This window comes from Rhinoderma darwinii, chromosome 4 (genome assembly GCF_050947455.1).
Source record: "Rhinoderma darwinii isolate aRhiDar2 chromosome 4, aRhiDar2.hap1, whole genome shotgun sequence".
Lineage (NCBI taxonomy): Eukaryota > Metazoa > Chordata > Amphibia > Anura > Rhinodermatidae > Rhinoderma > Rhinoderma darwinii.
The window spans coordinates 112,235,918-112,263,881 of NC_134690.1; the positions used below are offsets into that span (position 1 = coordinate 112,235,918).

Sequence of the window (27,964 nt, forward strand, 5' to 3'; positions counted from 1 at the left end):
ACGGCGAAAGCTGTAAAAACGAAAACCCCCAAAAAAAATTCCGATTTTTTTTTTTTTTTTTTTTTTTTTCCTATATTTTCCTATTTTTTTTTCAGCTTCCCAGTACTTTTTATGGCACTTTAAATGGTATCAATAGAAACTACAATTCCTCCCGCAAGAATTAAGCCCTCACACCACTCTACTGATGGAAAAAGAAAAAAGTTATGGCTCGTGGAAGGAGGGTAGTGAAAAACGAAAATAAGAAAGCAAAAAATGGATAAGTCCTGAAAGGGTTAATTCATTTCTAATGAAAAAACATATATGACCCCATGTGGGGTATTTCCGTACCCGGGATAAATAGCTTTACAAAAATTGGTTGTTTATTTCTCCTTTATCCCTTGTGAAAATGAGAAAATGCAACATTTTAGTGGAAAAAAATTGTGATATTCATTTTCTCCGCCTAATTCTAATAAATTCTGCAAAAGACCCGTGGAGTCTAAATGCTCATTATACCCCTAGAAAAATTCCTTGAGGGGTGTTTCCAAAATGGGGTAACTTGGGGGGCTTCCACTGTTTTGGTCCCTCCAGGGCGTTGCAAAGGCGGCATGGCACCGAAAAACAATCCAGCAAAATCCGTGCTCCAAAATCCAAATGGCGCTCCCTCCCTTCTGAGCACTGCCATGGGTCCAATCAGCAGTTTATTACCACATATGGGGTATTGCCGTAATCAGGAGAAATTGCTTTACAAATGTTGTGGTTCTTTTTTTCCTTTATTCCTTGTAAAAATGTAAAATTTCTATGCTTTTTCAGAAAAAAAGTTGATTTTCATTTTCACTGCCTAATTCCACTAAATTCTGCAAAAAACCTGTGTGGTCAAAATGCTAACTATACACCTAGATAAATTCCTTGATAGGTGTAGTTTCCAAAATGGGGTCACTTTTGGAGGGTTTCCCCTGTTTTGGTCTCTCCAGGGTGTTGCAAACGCGACATGGCACCGAAAACCAATCCAGCAAAATCCGTGCTCCAAAATCCAAATGGCCTCCTTCCCTTCTGAGCCCTGCTGTGGGTCCAATCAGCAGTTTATTACCACATATGGGATATTGCTGTAATCCGGAGTCATTGCTTTACAAATGTTAGGGTGATTTTCTTCATTATTCCTCGTAAATATAAAAAATTTCTATATTTCTATGTTTTTTCAGAAAAAAAGTAGATTTTAATTTTTACAGACTAATTCTAATAAATTTAGCGAAAAACCTGTGTGGTCAAAATGCTAACTGTACCCCTAGATAAATTCCTTGAGGGGTGTAGTTTCCAAAATGGGGTAACTTTTGGGGTGTTTCCACTGTTTTGGCACCACAAGACCTCTTCAAACCTGACAAAGTGCCTAAAATATATTCTAAAAAAAAGGCGGCCCAAAATCCACTGGGTGCTCCTTTGCTTCTGAGGCCCGTGCTTCAGTCCATTATCGCACTAGGGCCACATTTGGGATATTTTTAAAAACTGCAGAATTCGAGGAATAAATATTGAGTTGCATTTCTCTGGTAAAACCTTCTGTGTTACAAAAAAAAAATGTATTAGAAATGAATTTCGGCAAAAAAAATAAAATTTGTAAATTTCACCTCTACTTTACTTTAATTCCTGTGAAACGCCTAAAGGGATAAAACACTTTGTGAATGCTGATTCGAATACCTTGAGGGGTGCAGTTTTGAAAATGGGTTGACATCTGGGGATTTTCTAATATATAAGGCCCTCAAAACTGAACTGGTCCCTGAAAAAAATGGCCTTTTGAAATTTTCTTGAAAATAAGAGAAATTGCTGCTAAAGTTCTAAGCCTTGTAACGTCGTAGAAAAATAAAAGGACGTTCAAAAAACGATGCAAACATAAAGTAGACATATGGGGGATGTTAACTAGTAACTATTTTGTGTTTTACAAGCAGATACGTTTAAATTTAGAAAAATGCTAATTTTTGCAAATTTTTTCTAAATTGTGGTGTTTTTCAGAAATAAATACCAAAATTATCGACAAAATTTTTTCACCAACATAAAGTACAACATGTCACGAGAAAACAATCTCAGAATCGCTTGAATAGGTAAAAGCATTCCAACGTTATTACCACATAAAGTAACACATGTCAGATTTGAAAAATCGGCTGGGTCTTGAAGGGGTTAATCATTGAATTCAGATGTTTCATTCAGTCCCATTGCCACAGGTATAAAATCCAGCACCTAGTCATGCAGGTCGCCTTTACAAACATTTGTGAAAGAATGGGTCATTCTAGAGAACTCACTGAATTCCAGCATGGTATTTTGATAGGATGGCACCTGGGCAACAAGTCAGTTTGTGAAGTTTCTTCCCTCCTATATATTCCACAATATACTGTGAATGATATTATTGCAAAGTGAACGCGTTTAGGAACCACGGGAACTGAGCCATGAGTTGGAAGATCACGTAAAGTGACAGAGCAGGGGCTCCGAGTGCTGAGGTACATAGCTCATAAAAGTCACAAACGCTCTGCTGACTCAGTAACTGCAGAGTTCCAAACCTCCTCTGGCATTAACATCAGCACAAAAATTGTGCCCCTCGAGCTTCAGGGCATGGGTTTTTATGGTCGAGCAGCTTCATGCAAGCCTTACATCCCCAAGCACAATGCCAAGCATCAGATGGAGTGGTGTAAAGAACATCGCATTGGACTTTGGAGCAGTGAAAAAGTGTTCTGTGGAGTTTTGTTTTTTTTGCTCTGTGGAGTGATGATCGCGCTTCCCTATCTGGCAGTCTGATGGACAAGTCTGGGTTTAGCGAATGCCAGGAGAACGTTACCTGCTTGACTGCATTGTGCCAACTATAATGGTTTTTATAGTCATACCAAGTCATTTTAGACAATTGTATGCTTCAGTTTGGGGAAGGCCTTTTCTGTTCCAGCATTACTATGCCCCAGTGCACAAAGCAAGGACCATAAAGGCGTAATTAGGTTAGTTTGGTGTGGAATAACTTAACTGGCACGCAAAGTGCCCTGACCCCAACGCCATCTAACACCTTTGTGAGGAAATAGAACGGAGAATGCGAGCTAGGCCGTCTCGTCCAACATCAGTGTCTGACCTCACCCATGCTATTCTGGATGAATCGGCAAAAATTCCCACAATAATATTTATGGATTTAGAAAGGGATGTTATAAAAGCTCCTGTAGTTGTAATGTGTATATGTCCCAATACGTTTGTCCGTATAGATTGGATTTGCTAGTTTTGCTGACTAATAATTATGTAAACAAATGGGTTCTTAATATTAACGTTTGGTGCATTTTCTTTTGCAGATTGTGCACTATCATGGAGTAGTGAAATCAATGTTAGGTCTAGGCCAATTGTCTACTGTGATTACACAAGTTAATGGAATCCTAAATAGTAGGCAAGTATCATCACATTATCTTGTAGAATGATATGGTTTCATGCAAGGGTACACTTAAAGGCGTTACAATTTTTTAATTTTAGACTAGACATTGGGGGATAGCAGGCCTGCTCCATACACAATAGATTATTGTTCGATCTAACCAAAAATGACAGGTTCGGCTGACATTTATCTAATGTATATGGGCAAATTAAAGGGGTTATTCCATCTTGGACATTTATGGCATATCCACAGGATATGGGACCTGCACCTAACTCTAGAATGGAGCCCCCTAAACCCCGTTCTAGCTTACTCGACTCCCCCTGCCTCCCATTAACTTCTATGGGAGTTACGGAAACAGCGTATATTAGCGAGCACTCGGCTATTTGCGTAACTCCCGACCACCTAACCAGGATGTGGCCGGAGCCGAGTAAGCTAAAACAGGGTTTAGGGAATAAGCGGTGTCAGAGGTGTCTAGCAGTGGCTTATTTCCCTCTCCCCATTGAAAACACAAAACAAAAACATGCATACTCCACTGGGGAGTCACTGGGGTTAGCTGTTGGCCAAACTTTCATTGAGTTAAAATCTAATGGCCATTTTTAGAGAGGTACATTTTTACGTTATCTTAAACAATTTTTAACCCCTAGGCCTGAGTGGACAGCTGAATTGAACACCTACAGAGTTGAGGCAGCTTGGAAGCTCTCCAAATGGGACTTTGTGGATGAATATCTATCTACAGGTAATTTTTTCGTTTAAGTTTGTGAGTATGTAGTGTAATGTTTAGCATCACACTTTATTTGAGGTAAATATATCATATTGTGTAACTACTGTAATATGTAGGTTGTGGTTCGCAGCTGAGTGATTTTATAAGACTCAAGACCTCTTTTACATAATATGATAGTAAAAAAAATAATTATATTTCTGGACATGATTTAGTAGAATTGACCCTATGTAATTCAAGACACACATAAATAATGGTGGCAATGAGGCCGTGGCAGGTAGTAAAGATGTTCGGACGCGTTTATGCAGAATTCCTGGGGGACCTAATTTATCTTGACCAATCATGTGCCACCAGCACACTTCAACCATTACAATTTATTCCAGATTTATCTCTGGACCACTGACAAGATCCTGACATCTCCCCAGACAGATGAGACTGTGATCAGCTGCTCCGATTCCCTTGGTGCCATTGTTGGCCGCGTGGCACATTGTGATCTAGTCATATTATGAACAGTCAAACCGACTGAGTGAAAATCATTTACCTGTGATTCCCAATGTGGGAAGTGGGGACAAAGAACAGAAACTGTATTTTTCAGGGAAGAGTAGACATTTAGAATGATTAAATCCTGCGGCGAAGGTCTCCTCTGTTACCCACACTGTAGCGCTAACCCCACACTGCGATCTATAGATGACAAACGTGACCCTACTGATCATGACCCGAAAACTGGTCTAATGTTGATGTTGTATCGTTTGTGATTTTAATATCACATTTGGAGTATTTTTATAGTCGGCAATTGTATTATGAGTACTTGTTACTTGAGTGGATCCCTGTGGGACCTATTTAGGTAATGGAGGAAAGTATCAGCGGGGAATTCATATTCCCTATGGCTCATCTCCTGGTACCATCAGCAGGATACAAATGCCATTTACTAGTGCAGAGTAGCAGTGGCCATGGCTGCCAGTTTATTGTAACCGCTCCTATTCACCTTTTACACAGAATACGGACTCTGAAAATGTTGTTATAATGCTGACTCAGGTAATAGATGTATATTAGGAAATTTTATATTGCAATAATATTTCTACACCGGATAATTTGTTCTTAAAGAGTCTCTATCACCACATTATAAGTGCCCTATCTTGTACATCGGCACTGTAATGTAGATTACAGCAGTGTTTTTTATTTAGAAAAACAATCAATTTTTAGTTATGACCTATTTTAGCTTATTGCTAATGACTTTCTTAATGGACAACTGGGCATGTTTTTACTTTTTGACCAAGTGGGCATTGTGGAGAGAAGTGTATGACGCTGACCAATCAGCATCATACAGTTCTCTCAATTTATTTACACAGCACATAGAGATATCGCTATGTGCAGCCACATAAACACACTATAACGTTACTCAAGTGTCCTGACAGTGAATATACATTACCTCCAGCCAGGACGTGATGTCTGTTCAGAATCCTGACACTTCTGTAACGTTTGTGTGAGATTTACAGCAAGGCAAGCGTAATCTCGTTTTAAATGACATGTTACAGCGTAATCTCGCAAGATTACGCTTGCCTTGCTGTAAATCTCACACAAACGTTACCGAAGTGTCAGAGTTCTGAATAGACATCACGTCCTGGTTGGTAGTAATCTCTATTCACTGTCAGGACACTTGAGTAACGTTAGTGTGTGTGTGTGTGTGTGTGTGTGTGTGTGTGTGTGTGTGTGTGTGTGTGTGTGTGTGTGTGTGTGTGTGTGTGTGTGTGTGTGTGTGTGTGTGTGTGTGTGTGGCGCTGCACATAGTGATCTGGCTAGATCACTATGTGCTGTGTAAATGAATGGGGAGAAATGTATGACGCTGATTGGTCAGCGTCATACACTTCTCTCCACAACGCCCACTTGGTCAAAAAGTAAAACACGCCAGTTGTCTATTAACCCCTTAATGACCAGCCTATTTTAGACGTTAATGACCAAGCCATTTTTTACGTTTTTCCATTGTCTCATTTAAAGAGCTATACACTTTTTATTTTTGTGTCGACATAGCTGTATAAGGTCTTGTTTTTTGCGGGAGAAGTTTTAATTTTTAATAGCACCATTTTGGGATACATAGAATTTATTGATTAACTTTTTTTGGGGGGGGGGAATAGAAAAAAAACAGCAATTTTGCCACACTTTTTGCGTCCTAAATTTGCGCCGTTTACCGTGTGGTATAAATAACACAATAACTTTATTCAGTGGGTTGTTGCGATTGCAACGATACCAAATTTGTATCGTTTTTGTATGTTTTACTACTTTTACACAGCGAAAACACTTTTTTTTTCAAAATTATTTGTTTTTGTGTCTCCGTATTTGAAGAGCCGTAACGTTTTTATTTTTTCATCGATGCAATTGTAGGAGGGCTTTTTTTTTTGCCAGACGACTTGTCGTTTTTATCGGTACCATTTTGGAGTAGATGTGACTTTTTGATCACTTTTTATAAAAAAAAATTTTAAGGCTGGATTCAAAGAAAACAGCAATTTTTGCATTGTTTTTTATTTTATTTTTTACGGCATTCACCGTGCGGGTTAAATGATGTAATAAGTTTATAGTCGGGGTCGTTACGGACGCGGCGATACCAAATATGTGTAACTTTTTTACTTTATTTTGTTTTTTAATAGTAAAGCAGTTTGTAAGGGGGAAAAAGTGGGTTTTTCATATTTTTTTTTCACTTTTTTTATTAAACTTTTTTTTTACTTTTTTACTAGTCCCACTAGGGGACTTCACTATGCGATCCTCCGATCGCATTTATAATACACTGCAATACTTCTGTATTGCAGTGTATTACTGCCTGTCCATTTAACACGGACAGGCATCTGCTAGGTCATGCCTCCGGCATGATCTAGCAGGCATTCATTACCGGCAGACCTGGAGGCCTTTATTAGGCCCCCGGCTGCCATCGGAGACACAGATACTCGGCGATCTTATCGCCGGGTGTCAGTGGGATGAGAGGGAGCTCCCTCCCTCTCTCCAAAACCACTCAGATGCGGTGCACGCTATTCAGCACCGCATCTGAGGGGTTAAACGTGTGAGATCGATACTAATATCGATCTCACCCGGTCGAGCAGGGACGCTCCCAGCCCTCAGCCGCCTCTGGCAACTGAGAACAGGGAGATTTGACAGCTCCCTGCTCTGTTTACTTATTCCGATGCAGCGACGTAAAAAGCCTATTGCATCAGAATAAGGCCCGTTAGTGACCGACGTAGAAACACGATGGGCCGGTCACTAACGGGTTAAGAAAGTCATTAGCATAAAGCTAAAATTGGTCATAACTCTGTCAAAAATGATCGTTTTTCTAAATAAAAACCACTGCTGTAATCTACATTACAGCGCCGATCACATCATGTACAATATAGGCCACTTATAATGTGGTGACAGAGCCTCTTTAAATTATATTTTCTTAACAGATAGAAAATCTACCAACTGGAGTATCAGGCTAGGGCAGCTGCTGCTGTTGTCTAAGAAGAAGGAAAGAGAAGCATTCTATGAATCCCTGAAAGTGGTGCGTGCCGAGCAGATCGTGCCTTTATCAGCTGCCAGCTTTGAGAGAGGTTCCTACCAACGAGGCTACGAATATATAGTAAGGTACACAGCTGTATTTTTCTACTGGCTGAACCACTTTTTGTAAACTGAAGCGTGTATGAAATATATCTTAAAGGTATACAGGAGGACGTTTCGTTCTGTTCTGTGGTTTTGATAAATGTAAGTTTCATCTTACTTTTGATTGAATAATGTGGTCATTATATTAGATGAATGAGCCATAGTATGTGATGACGTTAAGCTACTGAATGTATTATAAAGTCTATCGTTTGCATACTTTTTGTAGGCTTGATATTTTTTGACTTGATTTCCTGTAATCTTTCAGGCTACACATGTTGTGCGAGCTTGAACACAGTATAAAGATGTTGCTCCAGGATCCTGCTGGTGATTCAAATACAGACTCTCTTAATTGGTTGGCAAGACTGGAAATGACACAAAACTCCTACAGGGCAAGGGAACCCGTTCTGGCACTACGCAGGGCTTTACTGACTATTGGTAAGAGGTAAGTTGGTCTCGTTTTTATGAAGTAAGTAGCATAAACATAACTGATCAGCAGTTCAGTAATGACTATTATCTTCTAATTCAATTTTACATACAGAATAACCGCAGTGAGGAGTGACCCCTTAGAGGGGACATACCAGAGAGGACAATCCTCACCTATCCTCAGGATAGGTGATCATTGGGCCACCAGCGATCAGGCAGTTATCACCTATCCTGCGGATAGGTGACAGTTGTCGATTCTGGTACGTCCCCTTTAAGAGGCTACTCCTGTAACTTGTTAATTTAGGATTGTTTAATATTAATAGTAGAGAGTTTTAATATAAAGTTTGTTTTGATTTTTCAGGCCTAGCTACACTGACATGATTGGAGCATGTTGGCTGCAAAGTGCTCGTGTTGCCCGAAAAGCAGGCCACCATCAGACTGCTTATAACGCTCTCCTCAATGCAGGAGAAACCAGGCTTGCTGAGCTTAATGTTGAACGCGCTAAGTGGTTGTGGTCTAAGGTAAGCAACAATCCAGCGTCTGGTCTCCTTTATAGATCAGTCATTCATATCTTTTATACCGGCATTTGGTATAATCAGTTGCAGATTTAATAGATAAACGTACTAAAAGATCGAGTAGTGTATCTGATACCTGTTTGTTTTATGCATGATCATGGGTCAATGACTGGGGACGTTGTATCCCACCATAGCTAACCCAGTATCCCCATTATGATGATTAGGGTGATGTGCACCAGGCCCTCATCATCCTACAGAAGGGAGCAGAGTTGTTCCAGGCAGATAACACTGAAAACCTAGAGCAGCAGCTGATCCATGGCAGAGCCATGCTGCTGGTGGGACGATTCATGGACGAGACTGCCAACTTTGAAAGCAATGCTGTGATGAAAAAGTACAAAGTAAGTTGAATATTAAACCCCTGAGTGATAGGGTGGAGAAACTGTAGTGTATATTTACCTGTATATTCTGTATGCCTCAAAATTCCTTCAGGATGAATTTTGAGGCAGATTTTTTTTTGCTTGTCATAAAATGCTGTATGAACTTACCCTTAGACTTCTTAGAACCGGTAATAGCCATATGTCACACTGTGTTTTTTTTTGTTTTTTTTCTGCTAAGATATAAGATACAATCAGGTGGCTGTCACTTCATCGTTGGCTCCTATGCTGCTGTGATGCGGTGTACTTTTTCTATGTCTCTTCTGTACCTGATGTTGCCGCAGTGCTCCATGTGCTTGCTTATCCTTTCCTTGCTTGTGCTTACTTCACCGAGTGTATGCATCATACAGCACGGTTTTGCTCTGTAAGAAATAGAAATTGATAGAATCTTCTTTTACTCTTAGGCTCAGGATATTCATAAACTATTATGTTAATGAATATCCAGATCCTCTGCACAGTAAACGTTTAAATTTACCATGAAGGTTAACACGTCAAATAATCCTGCAGGGTTTTCTTCTGTGACCCGGGTGCTCCCGCTAAGAACAGGGAAAGGAGGAGGTTACAGAGATGGGTAATTTGTTGAATTTGAGTGGTCCAGAGGGGAGGACATTGTTGAATTTTTCTGTAGTAAGTTTCTTAGGTGCCATGCACATGGCAGGACGGTGTGCAGGAGGCTGTATGGCAGCCCGCAAGGTCCCGTGCGGCCGTACTATGCTCTGTGAGTTGCTGTATGTACAGTACAAACCTATCTTCTGGAGGCAACAGCATGTAATGGAGCATGCCATCATTTTCTTATACATACGAGTCCAAAGGGAAAAAAAAATCTGTTATATGCAGGCACAGCAAAGGCCTCATGCACCTTTATGGTTGCCGTTTCACGGCTCTGTGCAAAATGGAGCCGCAATACAGCCGTGTGCATTGGGCCTTAAACTAACACAAACTTTTCATACAACTTATATCTAATTGAATCTAATAGTATATGTGAATTAGACCTGCTTTCTAAATCACTTACTTTAAAAAAAATTCATTGCGGTTTTAGTCATGCAAATTCTCTGTGAAGTTCCTGCCACTAGGTGTCTCCCTTCCAACAAATCTGCTGTCCACCCTCCGTTGTCATCCAAATTCCATCTCTAGTAACTGAGAAGCAGAGACGGAACGCAGGAAGTGGGGTTTTGTCTCCCAGTTAAAGCGTGGTCTTGTAAAATCATAATGTATCAATTCCCATCTCCTCTGTGTGTACTTTCTGACCAGTACAATAGAGGGGCAGGAATTCAGATCATGGCTGGCTATTGGTTGATCATCAAGCGCATTCTCGAGGGAGCCACAATGCAGGACTGGAAATGTGTGAATGGAAGACCACACAGCAGTGTACTGGCAGACTGCAATCGAAGAGACACAGTCCCCACTATGGAGACAACAGAAAACAGCGCTGCAGTAGAACTGGGGAATAGGAGATGAAAGACACATCACAAAGCAGTAATGTTCAGCTCTAACGTCACAGCATCGTTAGGCAATGAGGACTATGCATAATAACAAGATTTTTTAAATTTTTTTTAAGGCCCCATGCACACGACCATATTTTCATCCATCCGTGAATACTGTTCGTAAATACGGATCAGTAGTCATCCGCAACTTATCCGCATATATGGAACGGTATCCGCAAATACGGTTCGCAGTGCATCCCTATATATGAAGAAAACCACAAATGATGTGCAACATCTGCAAACCTGGGGTTGCCTAGCAATGCTTCGGTAATTACGGACGGCTACGGGTGCACATCCATAGCCATCTGTAATTACAGAAGCGACCCATAGACTTCTATGGGGAGTTAGAGCTGTAATTGCGGACAAGAATAGGACATGTTCTATATTTTACGGATCATTTTTACGGAATGGACACCCATCCGTAAAAATACAGAAAGGTGTCCGTAGCATAGAAATGAATGGGTCCGTGATTACGGATGAAAAATACGGTCGTGTGATGAGTAGTTATTATTTTATTAAGATCTCCTGCAACTAACCCCATTACGCTTTCACACACCTTGCACCTTAAAGGGATTGTCCAGGTTTAGAAAAACATGACTGTTATCTTCCAAAACAGCGCCACACTTGTCCATGGTTTATGTCTGGTATTGCAGCTCAGCTCCATTTATGTGAATGGGATTGAGAAGCAATACCACACACAACATGTTCACAGCTGTGGCGCTGATTTGTTGAAAAAAAGCAGCCATGTTTTTATGAACCTGGAAACCACTTCAGTAAACAATACATGCTCCAGCTCTCGGAACTGGCGACAGTCTTTCACTATGTTCAGATGACTGATTAGGAGGCATAATAATCTGACATTTGTTGGAAGGGAAATCGGTGTCAGAAATGCGTCACTAGTGGGTATTCTATGCGGATTTACTCCATTCAACATGGCTAATCTGCGTGTGGAAAAACAACTAGTTTATTGACACGGATTTCAAATGCTCACTAGAAAATTCTTCATTGTTTGAACTGCCACATGGCTTTCCCATTGAAATTAATGAGAGGAAGTCTGTGAGCAGATTTCACATGGATTTTAGCGCGGAATATGTTCTGAAATCCATGTGGAAAAAATGTGTGAACCGAAGTCGGCCGAACCTACCAACTGGCAGGACCGACCGACTGTCTGGAATCAAAACCATAAACTCTTGTGCCCCAGGCAGTAGCTTTTCTCTTTGAGGTACTGGAGTTGCTGGACAACTCCAATGCTTAATCATCTGAATGCTGTGTACGTGGGCCCGCTAAACGTGTCCATAGAGCTCCATTAGCCCGAGAGACCAAATGAGCGTCCCCTTGGTATCCATCAGGCGGGTATACATCAGTATGCCCTTTTTTTTTTTTTTTTTTTTTTTTTTTTAAGGATGGAATAGCATTGTAGACTACATTATTCCATCCTGCAGGATCTGGCAAAAAACATTTTTTAACAAGGGTGATGGATGCAACTATATCAATACTACCGTGCCATTGTATCTCTGCAAAAGAAAAGTGGGACAAGAGCAGGGTTTTCTCCTTCCTCTGGATCAACACGGTAGAATTATAGGTTGGACTTGATGGACATATGTTTTTTTTCAGCCTAATCAGTCACCCACCAGCCAAAGGTCACTCAGCTTGCTCCCCACCAGTGCGCTCTTTCAGGGTGAGTAGCAGATGTGAGTATCACCATTGACACCAACCACCCTCTCTAGCCCACCACCACCCACCCACTGCTGTGTTCAATTAATCAATGGCGCACAAATGTCCTCATTTAAGCTCTGCTCAGCCCTTCGCTTTTGCGGAAGCCTCCACGGTGGATCTTCTTACTGTTTCGCTGACTAGGCTCCTCTGGCCTCCCCCTCAGCATCTTCCTCACAACAAAGGGCCCATGAGAGGGCTGGATCTACACAATCTTGCCCTACATATTCTTCATCTAAATTTTGTCTGCTGATCCCCCACCCCCAGGGGTTAAGTTCAAGGCCTCCTCCACACCTAGATATTGTGATATTTCGGATTCCGATACGAACTTGGATGCAGAACAGACCTCTAAGCTGTCTACAGTGGTGGACAACCTTAACTCAACTGTCTGGAATACCCTCCATATCAGAGATGCAGGTAAGCAAACTCTCAAAGTTTTTCCTTCCCATGCAGAATTATAGGATGTTGTTTTTAGGAATGGAAACACCAAGGGGTGTCTCTACTAGACGACGCTCGTTGGGACTTGCCCCTCCAGCACCATTTGCTTTCTCTTTCACCAGCATTTGAGTCACTACGTTTAATGGCATGGCTGTTGAAGCCTCCGTTTTGAGGACTTGTATTTTTTTAGACGTTATTCAGACCATGCTGAAGGTCAGAAAACCATCATCTGCACATATTTATCATTGGACTTGGAAAAACTTCTTCCAATGGTGCAAGACAAGAAAGGTCCAGCCCTTGCATTTCTTCTTGTCCAAGATTCTTTCCTGTCTTAAGAGGGGTCTGGACCTCTGCCTAACCATTAGTTATATCAAGGGACAGGTTGCTGCTCTTGTTTTTCATCATCCGTTAGCCACCAAGTCGAACATTCAGACTTTTCTGCAGGGTGTAGCTCATGCAGTCTCTCCATACAGACATTCTACTCCGGCATGAATCTAACCTGGTTCTGGACGCTCTTCATCTGCTCCATTTGAAACCTCTGCAGGAGAGCTCTCTCTGTCTTATCTCTTAGAAAGTGTTTTTTCTTGTGGCGATTACCCTCTATCCAGAAAGTCTCTGAATTGGCAGACCTGTCTTGGAGGTCTCCCTTCCTGATCCTCCACCAGGACAAGGTGGTGCTCCATCTGGTTCCTCCCTCTCTACCGAAAATGGTCTCCTCTTTCTAGCTGAATGAGGACATTGTCCTGCCCTCTTTCTATACAATTCTAGTTCACCCTTGGGAGCGCTCTCTCCATAATTTGTATGTGTTTCAGGCTTTGCGAATCTGCTTGTCTCTGACCTCCTTATGCCGTATGGACTCCTTATTGGTTGTTCCAGAGGGTCCGCGGAGAGGCTTGCCGCCTCTAAAGCTACCTTTGCTCGTTGGATCCGGTTGGCCATTGCTAAGGCATACTGTGTTTTCCGGATTGTGGTTCATTCTATTAGAGCAGTTGGAGCTTCCTGAGCTGTGCACCACCAGCCTGCTGCTCTTCAAGTGCCACCTGGTTTTCTCCTCACACTTTCCCAAAGTTTTACAGGGTGCACACATCCACATGCTCTTAAAAGGTATGTAAACCTTTTGAGCACAATTTTATTTAATTTTTATTTAATAAAACAACGTATTGGAGGATTTAAAACAACTTTTTAATTATTTTTTCATAAAACAATTTTTGAGATACAGCTCAAACCTGACGGCTTCAGTGATAGCAGATCCAGTTGTTATAGTTCACATGTAAGTTCATGACTTAGATGTGATCGATAACAGCTGGATCCTGCGTGTCAGAGACACCAAGGGCCCGCTGTTGCCAAAGCCGTCAGTCCTTCGGATTCGGGTTTCAGTGCAAGATACAGCTTCTATGTATCCAGGATATGTATCTATGTATCCAGGATATGTATCTATGTATCTATGTATCCAGGATATGTATCTATGTATCCAGGTATCTCATGTTTTCTTAAAAACCAACTAACAAGTTATTATTATTATTTTTTTTAAATGTTCTAAAGATTTACATAGCCTTTAAGTTTCTCTTTGTCACAAGGTCCTGCTTCAACTGGATTAGGCGACCTCATTGCTTCCTCTGATAGTTGCTCTCGCCCCTGGGGACTGATTTAGAACGTCCAAAGGTGCCTGCAGCCCCCAATGACATGAGCAAGAAAAGGAGATTTTTTTGAGTACTTATTGTAAAATCCATTTCTCGTTGAGTTCATTGTAGAATACAGGCACCTTGGTATATGCTGTTGCCATTAGGAGAATGAAACTAAGCACAAAAAACGTTTTATCTCTCCCTTAACCATCAAACGCAAACCAGGCTAACCTGAGGGAAATAAACCGATAACATAATTTTAGGGTGGGAGTTGCGTCCCCCAATGTGCTTGACGGGAATAGCATTTTATGTTGAGTGCGCACAAAAAAAAAATCACCTTTTCTGAACAACCCTTTTAATGAAGTGCAAGATGGTTGGTGATATTAGTATTAAAATAATCATCGTTTTTTTTTTTATCGTCTAAATAATACAGGATGTAACCAGTCTGCTCCCAGAATGGGAAGATGGACACTTTTACCTTGCCAAGTATTATGACAAACTGATGCCTATGGTGACTGAAAACAAGATGGAAAAGCAGGGTGACCTGATCCGATACATAGTATATCACTTTGGGAGGTGAATACTTTAAATATTACAGCATAATAAATACTGGATCAGCTGAAATCTACCTGGTCCATGAGTTTTTTCTGACAGTCAATGCTTTGGATTATATCCATGAATCTGCTTTGCCTTTGGTTTAGTAGTTTTTATTAAAGCTATTGTTGGCTATGTAACAGTTAATAAATGTTGTCAGACTAAAATCTTACACCCAACGTTATTAATATTTTATTAGAGATTAACCACGTCAATTTACACATGCTTTAGCTAAAGGTTGTATATTGCACCTTCCTTTCAGGTCCTTACAGTATGGGAACCAGTTCATCTATCAGTCAATGCCTCGGATGTTGTCTTTGTGGCTTGACTTTGGAGCGAAGGCCTACGAATGGGATAAAGGTATGAATGTTATGGAACGTGGAATTATTTTGGGTGGTTACGTGACAGAATGATTTTATTTTCATTATGCCACTTGTCATGTTTCAGCTGGCCGGGCAGATCGTCAGCAAATGAAAAATGATTTGGTGAGAATTAACAAGGCCATTACGGACCATAAGAATCATCTGGCTCCATATCAGTTCCTAACAGCCTTCTCACAGCTGATCTCCCGCATCTGTCACTCTCATGATGAGGTGTTTGCCGTACTGATGGAAATTATTGCAAAAGTTTTTGTGGCTTATCCTCAGCAGGCAATGTGGATGATGACCGCTGTGTCTAAGGTAATGCTGGAAATAAAATGTTTTCACTTACCTGTTTTTAGAGCATCGCAAATGTATTTTTTGTTGTCTTTGTGATTATGAACCATTGCAGGGTCTGAACGTGCTAAATGCAGATTAGCTGAAAATAGCCTTTGGGATGCTTCAATTCAGAAATTGTACCACGTATGCCACAAAAACATGTGAAGTGATATAGAATAACTATACAGTAACTATGTCAATAATATTTTAGCAGGTTTACTCTTAAAGGCCCTTTTACACTAGGCAATTATCGGGCAGACAAGCGTTCATAGAACGCTCATTGCCGATAATTGCCCGGTGTAAACAGGGCAGCGATCAGCAGATGAATGAGCAAACATTGTTTTACAAAACGGAAATATTATCGTTGTCGGCAGCACCTCTCCCCGTGTAAACAGAGATGTGCTGCCGACGTGATAATGTTTGGGGACGAGCGATCAGAGTAACGACCACTCGTTCCCATACATAGCTCCGTGTGACAGGAGCGAAGGAGCACCGATCTAAGATCTGTCTCGTTGATCGGCGCTTGTTGCACCGGCCAGAATTGGCCGGTGTAAATAGGGCTTTTAGACTAAGAAATTTTAGAACTATGTAGTTGATTTTTAATTAACAGTAGGCCAGTTTCTACTTTATATTAGGTGAAGCCTACACTGAGCTTGAGTTAAAGGTAATAACTTTTAGATTTAGTAGACACCATTGATTATTTTCTACTAACCTGCCCAATCTGATAACTGTAAATATAAGCAGCTTTCCAGTATCATCAATATTCATTATTGTCTAATCACATTAATAACTGTAGCTTGCATATTCTTCACTACCATCTGTTTCAATATTATGCTCTTAGCCTGGATTTGTATAATTTGATTATTTTTCTTATAAAATCAATAGTGTAGACAAAGATAATTAACTTATCATATATATTGTGAAAAGAAAAATTCCTCTTTATCCTATATCTGGTTGTGCTGCGACCGCTACAGAAACTCTGAACTCACTAGAAAACCAGCACAACTATGAGCCATGAACGTGCCGGAGCTTACAGTCTCGCTGATGGGTCAGATTACACGGAGCAGAGTGTGAGAGAGGAGGGGAGGATTCCTGCACTCACACATGCACAGGTCTGTTCTAGACCAGAGACGAACAGATCATCTTCCAGAGCAGCGCTGCTTAGGCTACAACAAAAAATCTCTCTGAAATCGCCGTCCATAGGAATACATTGAGTAGCTTGAAAATCTCTTCAAAATCGCTCCAGCTAGTATTATATTTTTTTGAATCGCTACATGCAGGGATTTTTGAGCGATTTTAAAAAGTAGTAGCTACTTTTTTCCTCTTTAGAGTAACATAAAATCTCTTGGAAATCTTCATGAAAACCATTTGCTAGAGAAGCATTGCCAGCAAGTGGCTGTCACGTGGGACGATGGAAGGACCGAAATGGAGCAAATAACTCACGAATTAGGCGCTCGGTAGGAAAACGAACTACACACTGTTTACCTCATCTACAGTACTATCGGAGGAAATGGAAAAAGCATTTTGTTACGAACGCTTCTTTATGGTTTTGATTACTCTATATAGAGAAAATCCTTACTGTGAAAAGTCTAGCTGTAGCCCTGGACTTAAGTTGGCCATAGACTTTAGTAAGCTGTGGACAGAACAATGGCTTGGCCGACAACCATTCCTTCAGACTACCCTATACACATGCACGCTGGGCTCGACTGAGTGTGCATGTGTTTTCAATGCGGAGAAGGGAAAGCTGCTACCAGAGCAGTCTTATCTACTAACAAACAAAATGATGTTGAAATTAATTTGCCGTCGGGGGAGAGTCAGGACTCTGCCATAACCATTAGGTGGTCGGCCGGGTTCGGCAGACGTACGTTTAATGTGTATTTGCCAGCTTTAGTCTTTCCAGTGCAAAATTGTATGTATCATTTTCTAAACACTGCTGCTCTTGAGTCTGAGAAGGGGAATCTGGAAAAAAGATGCCTCTTCTTCTGTCTCATGAAGGAGCAGGTGATTGTATTTAGGCTGTGGGAACATGGAGAGCTCACCGAGGACACTGATCAGGAGCCTCTGCTTGTTCATTAGAAGCAGGTACAAAACTGTGGGCTAGGGGTGCAGTGCTCCTGAGTGTGGGAGAACATACTACTGCCCTCCCCTTCTGAAGCTGAGATGAAACACTGACCGAGAGGGGGGAAAAACTGCTGGGAAAAAGCATCATACAGGTGACATTGTGGGGTCAGATACACTGTTACTGCTCAAGTACACGCACAATAAGTTCTGATCATTCACCTAGTTTTGGCAAAAGATTGGAAAATATTAGATTGTCTGATGGAGTCAAATTTTTTCCCACAGTCGTCTTATCCTATGCGTGTAAACAGATGCAAAGAGATACTTGATAAAGCAATTCACATGAAGCCTGCTCTTGGGAAATTCATAGGAGATGCGACCAGACTTACTGACAAGCTTCTTGAGCTGTGCAATAAGAATGTAAGTACAGCTCTTTAAATGGTCTTCGATTTCCCAGTTCTCTATATTAACCCCTTCCCGATGTAAACAACTTTCAGATCTTCATTTTAGTTTTTCCCTCCCCACATTCCAGAAGCCATAGCGTCTTTATTTTTCCGTCATTATAGTACTATGAGGGCTTGATTTTTGCGGGACTAAAAAAACTGCGATTCCTCCATGGTTTTTTGCGCGCTGTTTTTACAGAATTCACTGTGCAATTAAAACAACATGTTAACTCTATTCTGTGGGTCAATACGATTACGGCGATACCAAATATATATAGTCTTTTCTATATTTGACTACTTTTACATGTAAAAACCTAAGTGTAAAAGGAAAATTTATTTTGCGTCGCCAAATTCCGAGAGCCATAACTTTTTTCTTTTTCCGTCGATTAAGTGGTATGAGGTCTTGTTTTTTGCGGGATAAGCTGTAGTTTTTAATAATACCACTTTGGTGTACATGCGACAATTTGATCACTTTTTATTGAATTTTTTGTAGGAGATTAGGTGACCAAAAAATAGACATTCTGGCGTTTCCAAATTTATTTTTTTTACGGCGTTCACCGTGCAGGTTAAGTAATGATAGATTGTAATATTTCAGACTTTTACGGACGCGGCAATACCAATTACGTATATTTTTTTTACTATCTCTAGGGGGAAAATGGGTAAAGGGTTTTTTTTTTTTACTTTTAATTTTTATTTATTTATTTTTACACAAAAAAAAAAACTTTAACTAATTTTTACTTTTTTTATTAGTCCCCCTAGGGGACTTCAACCAGTGATCGTTAGAACGCTTGCACGATATACTGCAATACTAATGTATTGCAGTATATCGTGATTCTGACAGGCATCTATTAAGCCCTGCCGGAGGCAAGGCTTAATAGGTGTACAAAGATGGCGGACCCGGGGGTCTTCATTAGGCCCCCAGGCAGCCATAGCAACCATTGCCCCCCCCCCCCGCGATTGCGTTGCGTGGGGCGCAATGAGCTGTTAGATGGGGTCGCCCCCCTCTCTCTCACGATTTAAATGCTGTGGTCGGTATTGACCGCGGCATTTAACTAGTTAAACTAGCGGGATCGCGCTCAAGCGCGATGTCGCTAGTTACTCTGAAGTGTCGGCTCTTACATACGGCCGACACCGGCATCGTATGGAGCGAGCTCACCGGGGTTAAAGGGGTTTTCTAGAATGTAAATAAAGGGTGAATGGACTGTGTCTATGCATTCCTATGAGACTCACATTGAGCATCTCATAGGAATGCATAGTGAAAGAGACTTCCAGTCCACACCTCAGACGCTAGTATCAGGCAGTCACATTGCGGTCACGTGACATAATGTTGGCCCGGGAACGGAGCATATAATTTGGCAACAATGTGCCGTGTAAGTGGATGACCTGCCCTACCTTTACCAAGTGTACTTTCCAAACGGATGCCACAATAAAAAAAATTCACTTGAGAGGTCCTTTAAAGTTTAAAAAAGGGTTGTCCACTTTTTATTGTTTTTATTTATTTATTTATGGAATAGGAACTCCTACAGTTTTCTAATATACATGTATTTGAAATTCTGCTCACATACCTTTCTTATACCAGTGCAATAGGCCCCTGTCTCTTCACAGAAGAAAGGTATAGCCCAGAGATTAGTCCTGTGTAATGCATCCATGGGTAAACTGAATAGGCGTCAGTCATGTGTACCCCCCCCCCCCCCACACTCATCATGTGACCCTTAGCATTCAGTTAGCAACAGTAGAGGACACAGCCATGGTTAAGCGAATAGGACTGATGGTGGAATAAAGGGGGTTTTACACTGGGCAATTATCGGGCAAACGATCGTTCATATAACACTCGTTGCCGATAATTTTCCTGTGTAAACAGGGCAGTGATCAGTAGATGGACGAGCAAACTCTCCTTCATCTGCTGATCGTATCGTTGTCGGCAGCACACCTCCGTTTGCAAACGGGAAAACACGCGGCCGACGTCATGATAATGTATGGGGTCGAGCGATCAGAGTAACGAAAAAATGGATGTATTACAAAAGGTTCGCTCACCACATTTCCACTGCGTTTCCAATGCGTTAGTTGGAGCAAGTTGATGTGAATATATCCAGTTGCTGCAGGTGCTTGTAGATACTCCCCATAAAGTCCTGTGTCGACAGCAGGTGATCAAGGTAATAGAGGTGTATGATGAAGGTATATCCAGTACTCAATATAAAAGTTATAAGGTTTATTAGGTCATGTTAAAACAGAGGTTAAAACAAAAATCATGAGCAGAGTTTCTATTACATGTATATTAGAAAATTGTATGATTTTAATATTCTATAAGTAAATAAATCAAATAAAAACTGAACAACCCCTTTAATATGTTGAAAGTATAAAAGGACGGAGGCCAAAATGTTATTTCTCGTTAATGTCATTGGGGGACACAGCACCATGGCTATAGGTCCTGACACTAGGTATATTTAAAAAAAAAAAAAAGTGTTAGCTCCGCCTATGCAGGCCATACCCCTCCCACCAACACTGGACTAGTCCGTTTTTAGCTCCGTGTCCGTATGAAGCAGAAGTGACCTGATTGCAGTTCTGCAGATTTTTATTTTTTTTATATATATATATATATTTTTTTTTTATTTATTTCTTTACTTACAGGTGGTGATGGAAACAGGGGTCAGACTCCTGTTTTTCCTTCTCACCTTATTTAGGGCTGCCACACTAGTTGTACCACCTGAGGGTGCTAGAGAACCAGGCAGGGCCCTGCTCTGTACTTCCTTCTCGACAGCACACCTGGCCACCCTTGTCTCTGCTGTCACAGCTATGAAGTGCCAGTAACCCCACTATCAGTGCAAGTTTACTGAAAGGGTAACCCCGCAAATCCTGAACATGCCAGACAGGTGAGTATGAGAAACACCTGTCTTCTCTTCTATCTCTCACTTGCCTTTTTTTTTGTCTTCTACTGTCTACCTAGTGCAAAGTTCCTCTGGTGCTGCCTGTCTGCCCTGTCACTCCGGCCGCATATCCCCCTGCCCCCAGCACCATCCCAGCTCACCCATGGCCACTCCTACCCCCTTTTCAGCAGTTTGCATCCATCCTGTACCCTATCGCCGTGCCGGACGCTTCGTTCCATTTTTTGGGGCACAACCAAGCCGCTGTTCATTAATAGAGCTACTGACTTCACCACGCCTAGGCTGCTATGTGCCTTTCCGTTCACCCAGCACCACGTCATTGGGCTCGCGCAAGAAAATCTCTTGGGTGCTTCTCTGCTTTAGGGGCAGAGTTCTAGCTTGTGCTATTGTATTGCAGTGCGGGCTTGCAGAGGGGGAGGGCCCTTCAGATCACTCGTCATCACTGCTACGTAATGCACCTTCTACAGCAACCCCCCCTCGGCCCCTCCTTCATATCCACAGGAACCTCATTGGAGACACAGCACCAGGGTCTGATCGTTAAGCCCTGTGGGCTCTACCCCCTTTTTTCCCTTCAGGAGCCCATCAGTACTTCCCACTGAATTAGTACCCACTTTTGTTTTGCCAATTTCGCTGTAGACAACTTGTCTTCTTCCCAGGAGCATCCATCTAAACTTCCAGGCCTGCCGGCAGTCTCGACACACTATGTTCCCTTTGCTTGCAAAGTCTTTCCCCCAGACCGCCTCAGGATTCCTCTGACACTATTAGGATAGGGCCCCAACCGAATGTGCCAGGTCACTGTCCTAGGCCATAAGAGACCTAATCCAGACTCTTATCAGGCTATGATTGCAACCTTAGAGCGCCTGCCTTCCCATTAAATTACTCAGACAGGCTCTCCTGAATGCAGAATATATTCTGTTTCAAAGGGCAGACTGAGTAAGAGGGTCAGAAACTCTACAGAATTATCCCTGGTTAGATTTAGCACTGGTGAGTCCGCCTCTTCAGGGGAGTTCTCTGACTCAGATTTAGAGTCTGAAAGGGACACAAAATTAGCCTAGTCTATTCAGGACTTTTGATTCAAGCCGTGCGGGAGACCTTACATATTAAGAACGGGACTTACTTTCCGACCCTGGAAGAGGTGTTATTCCGCCACCTTTTGGTAAACAAGTGGTCAGTCTCTCTCAATAGACCCGCCTGTGTCTCGCCTTTCCAAGAGTACTACTCTGCCTCTTTCGGACGCAGTGCCTCTTGGTGATTTTTTAGATTAAAATCTGGACTTACTTTCCAAGTCAGTCTTTGTTGCAGCCAGATTTACTTTGAGCCCGACCCCTGCTTTCTCCTGGGTTATCAAAGCCTGCACCTTCTGAACTAGACAGCTACAACAGGGCATCTCTGCAGGTTCACCACAAAAGGATTTGGGAGATCATGCCTCACAACTTTTCCTTGCATCCAAAGTCCTAGGAAAAGCCTTTTTTGAGTCGCCCCATTTTGCCACTAGGGCAACAGCTAATTTGGTTGCCATACCCGGCTTTATTTAAGAAAAAAACTCTCACCAGTCCTCCTTTCTCTGGAAGTAGACTGTTTGGAAAGCATCTTGACAAGATAATCTCTGAGGCTACTGGAGGTAAGAGTTCCCTTCTATTTCAGAATCACCCCAGACATCAGCATCAATCAAGACACTCTAAGTTTTCACTCCTTTCGTAGCTTCTCCACTCTAAAGGACAGAAAAGAAGACAAACTGTTCTTCAGACTGCAAAACCTGAAAAAGTCCTTTTAAACCAAAGTCCTCCTGGCAGGCTCGTATCTGGGCCCCTAAAACCTTCACATCCAATCTTCCCCCTGAAGGGTTGACCCCCCCCATTTGAATCCTCCCCTCAGGTGGGGGAGGGGGTTGACAGCCGCTCCTTTCAGGAGATCCGGATCGCTCATGTGACCTGGGTTCGAGAGGTGGTGTCGACAAGGTACAAATTTAAGTTTCCTTTTCCTCCCTTCAGGACATTTTTTTCTGTAGATGCCTTCTTGGTCCCCTCCTTGTGCATCTGCTTTCTTCCAGGCTATGTTCACACAGAGTTTTTTGACGTGGAAACCGTGCCGCAAAACTCGTCAAAAACGGCCTGAAAATGCCTCCCATTGATTTTAATTGGAGGTGGAGGCGTCTTTTTCCCGCGAGCGGTAAAACAGTCTCGCGGGAGAAAGAAGGGACATGCCCTATCTTCGGACGTTTACGCCTCTGACCTCCTATTGACATCAATGGGAGGCAGAGAAAGTGTATTTCGCTGCGTTTTATGCCCGCGGCGCTCAATGGCCGCGGGCAAAAAAAACGCAGCGAAAATCGGCGTGCAGGGAGAGGAAAATTGGCCTCAAACTTCCAAACGGAATTTTGAGGCAGAAATTCCGCCTGCAAAGAACTCTGTGTGAACATAGCCTAAGGGAGTGATCATGCGAGTTCCAGAGCAGGAACACTTTCATGGGCTTTAGTCCAAACTTTTTCGCAGCCCCAATAAGGACGGTTCAGTCAGGCCTATCCTACATCTAAAAAAAAGCTGAACTGTTTTGCCCGTGCTCGCAGGTTTCCAATGGAATCCTTGCTGCCGGTGGTCACATTCCTCGAACAGCGCTAGTTCCTGTCCTCCGTCGACCTTGGTAACGCCTACCTTCACATACCCATTGCCATGTGCCACCAGATCTTCCTTCGATTCGCTGTAGGTTCTCAGCATTTCCAATTTGCCGTCCTTCCTTTTGAGCTCCCCACTGCCTCTAGAGTGTTTACAAAGATCGTGGCAACTCTCATGGGGGTTCTTCGCGCCAGGGGAGTCACTGTGGTCCCCTAGCTGGATGACCTCCTGGTGAAGGCTCACCCCAGGAAGGACAAACTTCCCAAGATCACATTGTACACTCGGTTCCGTTGGCTCATTAACCGACACAAATCCTTACTTTCCCTTCTCAGCAGTTGGAGTGTCTGTGAATGATACTCGACACCAGAACACACAAAGTCCTCCTTCCTGTGGCAAGATCGTGTCCAAACAATTCGAAGTAGCACTCCTAAGCACGAACGCTCCTTTCTCCATCCATTTTTGCATGAGAGTTTTGGGAAAGATGGTCTCATTATTCAGGGCCATCCCATATGCTGAATGTTACACGTGCTCTCTTCAACGGGCGATATTCTTTCTCATTGGAACGTCTCAAACCACCCTGGACATGTTAATCCTTCTTCCTCTTCAGGTACGCAGGGATCTGCTGTGGTGGCATTTCTCTCCTGTTATCTTTCGGTGTCGGTCCATTCTGCCTCTCATATATCTAGTCCTTTCCACAGATGCCAGCCTTCCTAAATGAGGGTCAGTTTTCGGCCTGCGCGCGGCCCAGGAAAAGGGGTCAGAGGAGGAATTCTCCTTACAGATCAGTCTTCTGGAGCTGAAGGCTATCTTCCTAGCTCTCTCTCACTGGACCCTCCAGTCTCATCCTGTCAGGATTCACTGTCCCGTTGTATTCTGCATTGGGCAGAGGAAAATGTTCCAGCTCTGTCTGCTATCCACGTGCCATGAGTAGACAATTGGTCCGCAGACTTTCTCCGTTGGGAGAGACTGGACCCGGGGTAATGGTCAATCCACCTGGAGGTATTTCTCCGAATCTGCCAAAGGTGGAGGATTCTAGACATGGATCTCTTCATGTCCCTTCTGAATCACAAGGTCCAAGTTTTCGTGGCCATGGCTTTCACAGTGGACACCCTTGTCACTCCTTGGATTTCATCTCCTCTAACTTTCCCCCTTCTTTCATGCTCAAGTAAAAAAAAACTCAATCAGCTAAGGTGTACGACTTCATGTGGAAGATGTATTTCTGCTGGTGCATGGAGATTTCGTTTTCCCCTCTGCTGTGCTCCACTTCTCTTCCAGTGTACTTTGGCCTAAGGTAAAGACCTTCTTTCACAGAGGTTGGTCAATTTCGCACCCCCTTTGTCATCTTGTTGAACCCTGGGATCTCAACCTGGTGTTGGAAGCCCTTCGTACCACCTTGTGAAGTATCCCTTTGGATCCTTTCCTGGAAGGTCACGTTTCTTGTAACCCTCATTTCCATCCGTAGAGTCTTGAAATTGGCTGCTCTCCTGCAGATCTCCATTCCTTGTCATTTACAAGGTGGTTTTACAGCCTGTCCCCTCCTTCCTTTCGAAGTTAGTCTGTGCCTTCCACATCAATGAAGACATAGTCCTCCCTCCCTTCCTTCTACCCTCCCCCTCTTTAATCCCCAGGGTCTCTCGCTACAATGTGATCAAGGCCATGCATCTCTATCTTACTGCTAGCAAGTGTTTTCGAAGGTCGGACTTGCTGTTTGTGATGCCTGAATGTCCACAAAGAGGCTTCCAGGCATCAAAAAATACCATTGCTGTTGGATTTGGTCTGCAGTCGTGGAATCCTATTGATCCAAGGACAGGTTCCTTTTTTTTTCGGGTGACTGCCCATTCAAAGTAGTCTGTTGGGGAATCCTGGGCTTCAGTGCATACCTTCACAGAATTCTACCAGGTTCACACCATGGCATCCTCTGTGCGTTAGGCGGGTCGCATGGCAAATGGTGTTCTTTTTTCCGACCCTCTGGGACTGCTTTAGAACATCCCATGGTGGTGGATACCCAAATTATATAAACTAGAAAATTCGTTTTTTTTTTGTTTTTTTCACTCACCGTAAATAATTTTTCTCGTTGGATTCATTGGGATAAAACAGATCCCTCTATGTGTATTTTTTGCTGTAAATGCTGTGATTAGTTCACACTGTCGAACAAACGCTGCGGTCAAACTATGAATTGAAACTGCAAAATGTTTGCATTAGTTAGGAAAATTGCGACAAAATAAATAGACAAAACTACAAAAACTCTCATGATCAGCCTAAGGGCTCATTCAGACAAGTGTGTAACTCGTCCATGTGACTGCCATTAAAACAACGGCTGTCACATGGACACGTGTATTTCAATGGGGCCGTTCACACTGCCGTTGTTTCAATGGAGCGTGTGAAGGGTCCATGATAAAATAGGACATGTCCTATTTTCTTGCGTTTTCACTCATCCCTCCATAGGGAGGTTGCACATCCGAGGTTCAGCCTGAACTGTTACCGGTACACTCCTTTACATGAGAATCATCTCACAACGCACCTCATCTATCTTCTGGTACCGATTTGTCTTATGTAGAAATACGCATGACACGGATTTACAAGCGCTAAAATGCCTGTAGAAGCGTTATTGCAATATTTGCTGTCGGACGTATTTGTGTAGTTTTATGTGCGTTCGCTTGTGAGTGTAGGAGACCGGCAGCACTGAGACCAGACAGGGAGGAGTGAGGCGTCGCTAAGGGGAATACCAGGAGCAAGTGAGTATTGATTCTTTTTTTTTCTAAAGCTTTTCCGCAGCAAAAATCGCAAGACTTACTATTTGTTGCAGAGTTTCACTACCCCATTGAACTCAATGGCGAAAGTTCACAACAAATCTTTACCGCATGTCAATTTCTGCATGGAAATTGTCCGAAATATGTGGATGAGATTTTTAAAATCTCATCCATTTTGCTGCTACTGTAATATGCTGTGGATTTTCTGGCGACTAATCCGGACGGAAAATCTGCTGCAATTACGCTACGTGTGCAGGGGAGCATTGTAGTGAAGTGTTAAAACACCAATTTAGCATGTAGTTGGGAAAGTTTCATGTGCACTATTGATTATTAACATGCATGTGGGTGCTATTAAACATATGTTTGAACACGCACACATATATATGTATATTTTTTTTTTTTTTTTTAGGTTGATGGAAACACTGCCACTTTAAGTATGAGTGTCCACTTCAAACTGCTCAAGAAACTGGTGGAGGAGCCGACATTCAGTGAAATACTTATACCATTACAATCAGTAATGATCCCCACACTGCCATCTACAGCTGGAAAACGTGACCATGCCGATCATGACCCCTTTCCTGGACATTGGGCTTATATTGCTGGCTTTGATGATGTTGTAAGTTCTGATTTAAAATTAAAACCCCTAAAAGAGTTTTTCTAAAATTGAGAAAAGCCTTGTATGTACTGTGGTAGATTTTCATCAGGAGAGGTAGGGCTCAGAACAGATAGAGAGAGTGGCACAATGGAATAATGTCCAAATGAAGGGCCTGCTTGTGTTTATTTTAGCATCCAGAAAAAAAACAACCTTAGGCCCTGTTCACACTGAGTATTTTGCAGGCAGAAAATTCGGTTTTTTTAGAAGTGGTTTTGCAACACACGTGTTTTTTACGCCTTTTTTTGTTGCGTTTCTTTTTAGGCTTTTTTTTTTTAGCTATTTCTTCAACAGACAGAGGGAATAACTGTGAGCTTTTTTTTGCCGAGAAGCGCGGCAAAAAAAACGCGTTTATTTCCATCTCCCATTGATTTCAATGGGGTTTTTCAGGCGGAAAACGCCTCAAGATAGGGCATGTATAATAGTAATATATGGGGACGAGCGATCAGGATAATGAATGCTCGTTCCTATACATAAGCAATCGTTGCTCTGTGTGAAAGGCGCGCCGATCAACGAGGTGTTTAGTTGATCTGCGCTCGTTTACACGGCCCACGTCGGGCCGTGTTGTTAGGTGGGGAAACTCATACCCCATGATTGCTCTGATTGAATATGTTGCAAACTATTTTTTAAGCTGCTAATCGTTTGTTAGTTGGTTTTAAAAATATTGTAAAGCCAAAAATATTCTCCTAATGGTTGTTTAACTACGGCTAAAGTTTCCTATCTCTGACTTGTGTCCGGCTTTTTTATGTACGACACCAGTAGCCTCTATCTGATCACTTGCTATGACTTACAGGTAGAGATTCTGCCATCTCTCCAGAAACCTAAGAAGATTTCTCTAAAGGGAACTGATGGAAAATCTTATATTATGATGTGTAAACCAAAAGATGATCTCCGGAAAGACTGCAGACTTATGGAGTTTAATTCCCTGATTAACAAGGTAAAGATC

At 42.3% G+C, this 27,964-nt stretch overlaps 1 protein-coding gene across 2 annotated transcripts in view; it reads left to right on the forward strand.

Annotated features, from left to right (window-relative positions):
* The window catches only part of ATR (ATR checkpoint kinase), a 113,043-nt gene that overhangs the window by 70,608 nt on the left and 14,471 nt on the right, over positions 1-27,964 (forward strand). For both annotated transcript variants that reach the window (XM_075861472.1, XM_075861473.1), the window contains 12 exons: positions 3,288-3,379; positions 4,006-4,097; positions 7,508-7,685; positions 7,966-8,142; positions 8,485-8,644; positions 8,863-9,036; positions 14,763-14,905; positions 15,186-15,283; positions 15,371-15,603; positions 17,965-18,099; positions 26,776-26,982; positions 27,812-27,955. In XM_075861472.1, the coding sequence (XP_075717587.1) occupies positions 3,288-3,379; positions 4,006-4,097; positions 7,508-7,685; positions 7,966-8,142; positions 8,485-8,644; positions 8,863-9,036; positions 14,763-14,905; positions 15,186-15,283; positions 15,371-15,603; positions 17,965-18,099; positions 26,776-26,982; positions 27,812-27,955 (1,833 nt within the window). The remainder of the gene's footprint in view (positions 1-3,287; positions 3,380-4,005; positions 4,098-7,507; positions 7,686-7,965; positions 8,143-8,484; positions 8,645-8,862; positions 9,037-14,762; positions 14,906-15,185; positions 15,284-15,370; positions 15,604-17,964; positions 18,100-26,775; positions 26,983-27,811; positions 27,956-27,964) is intronic.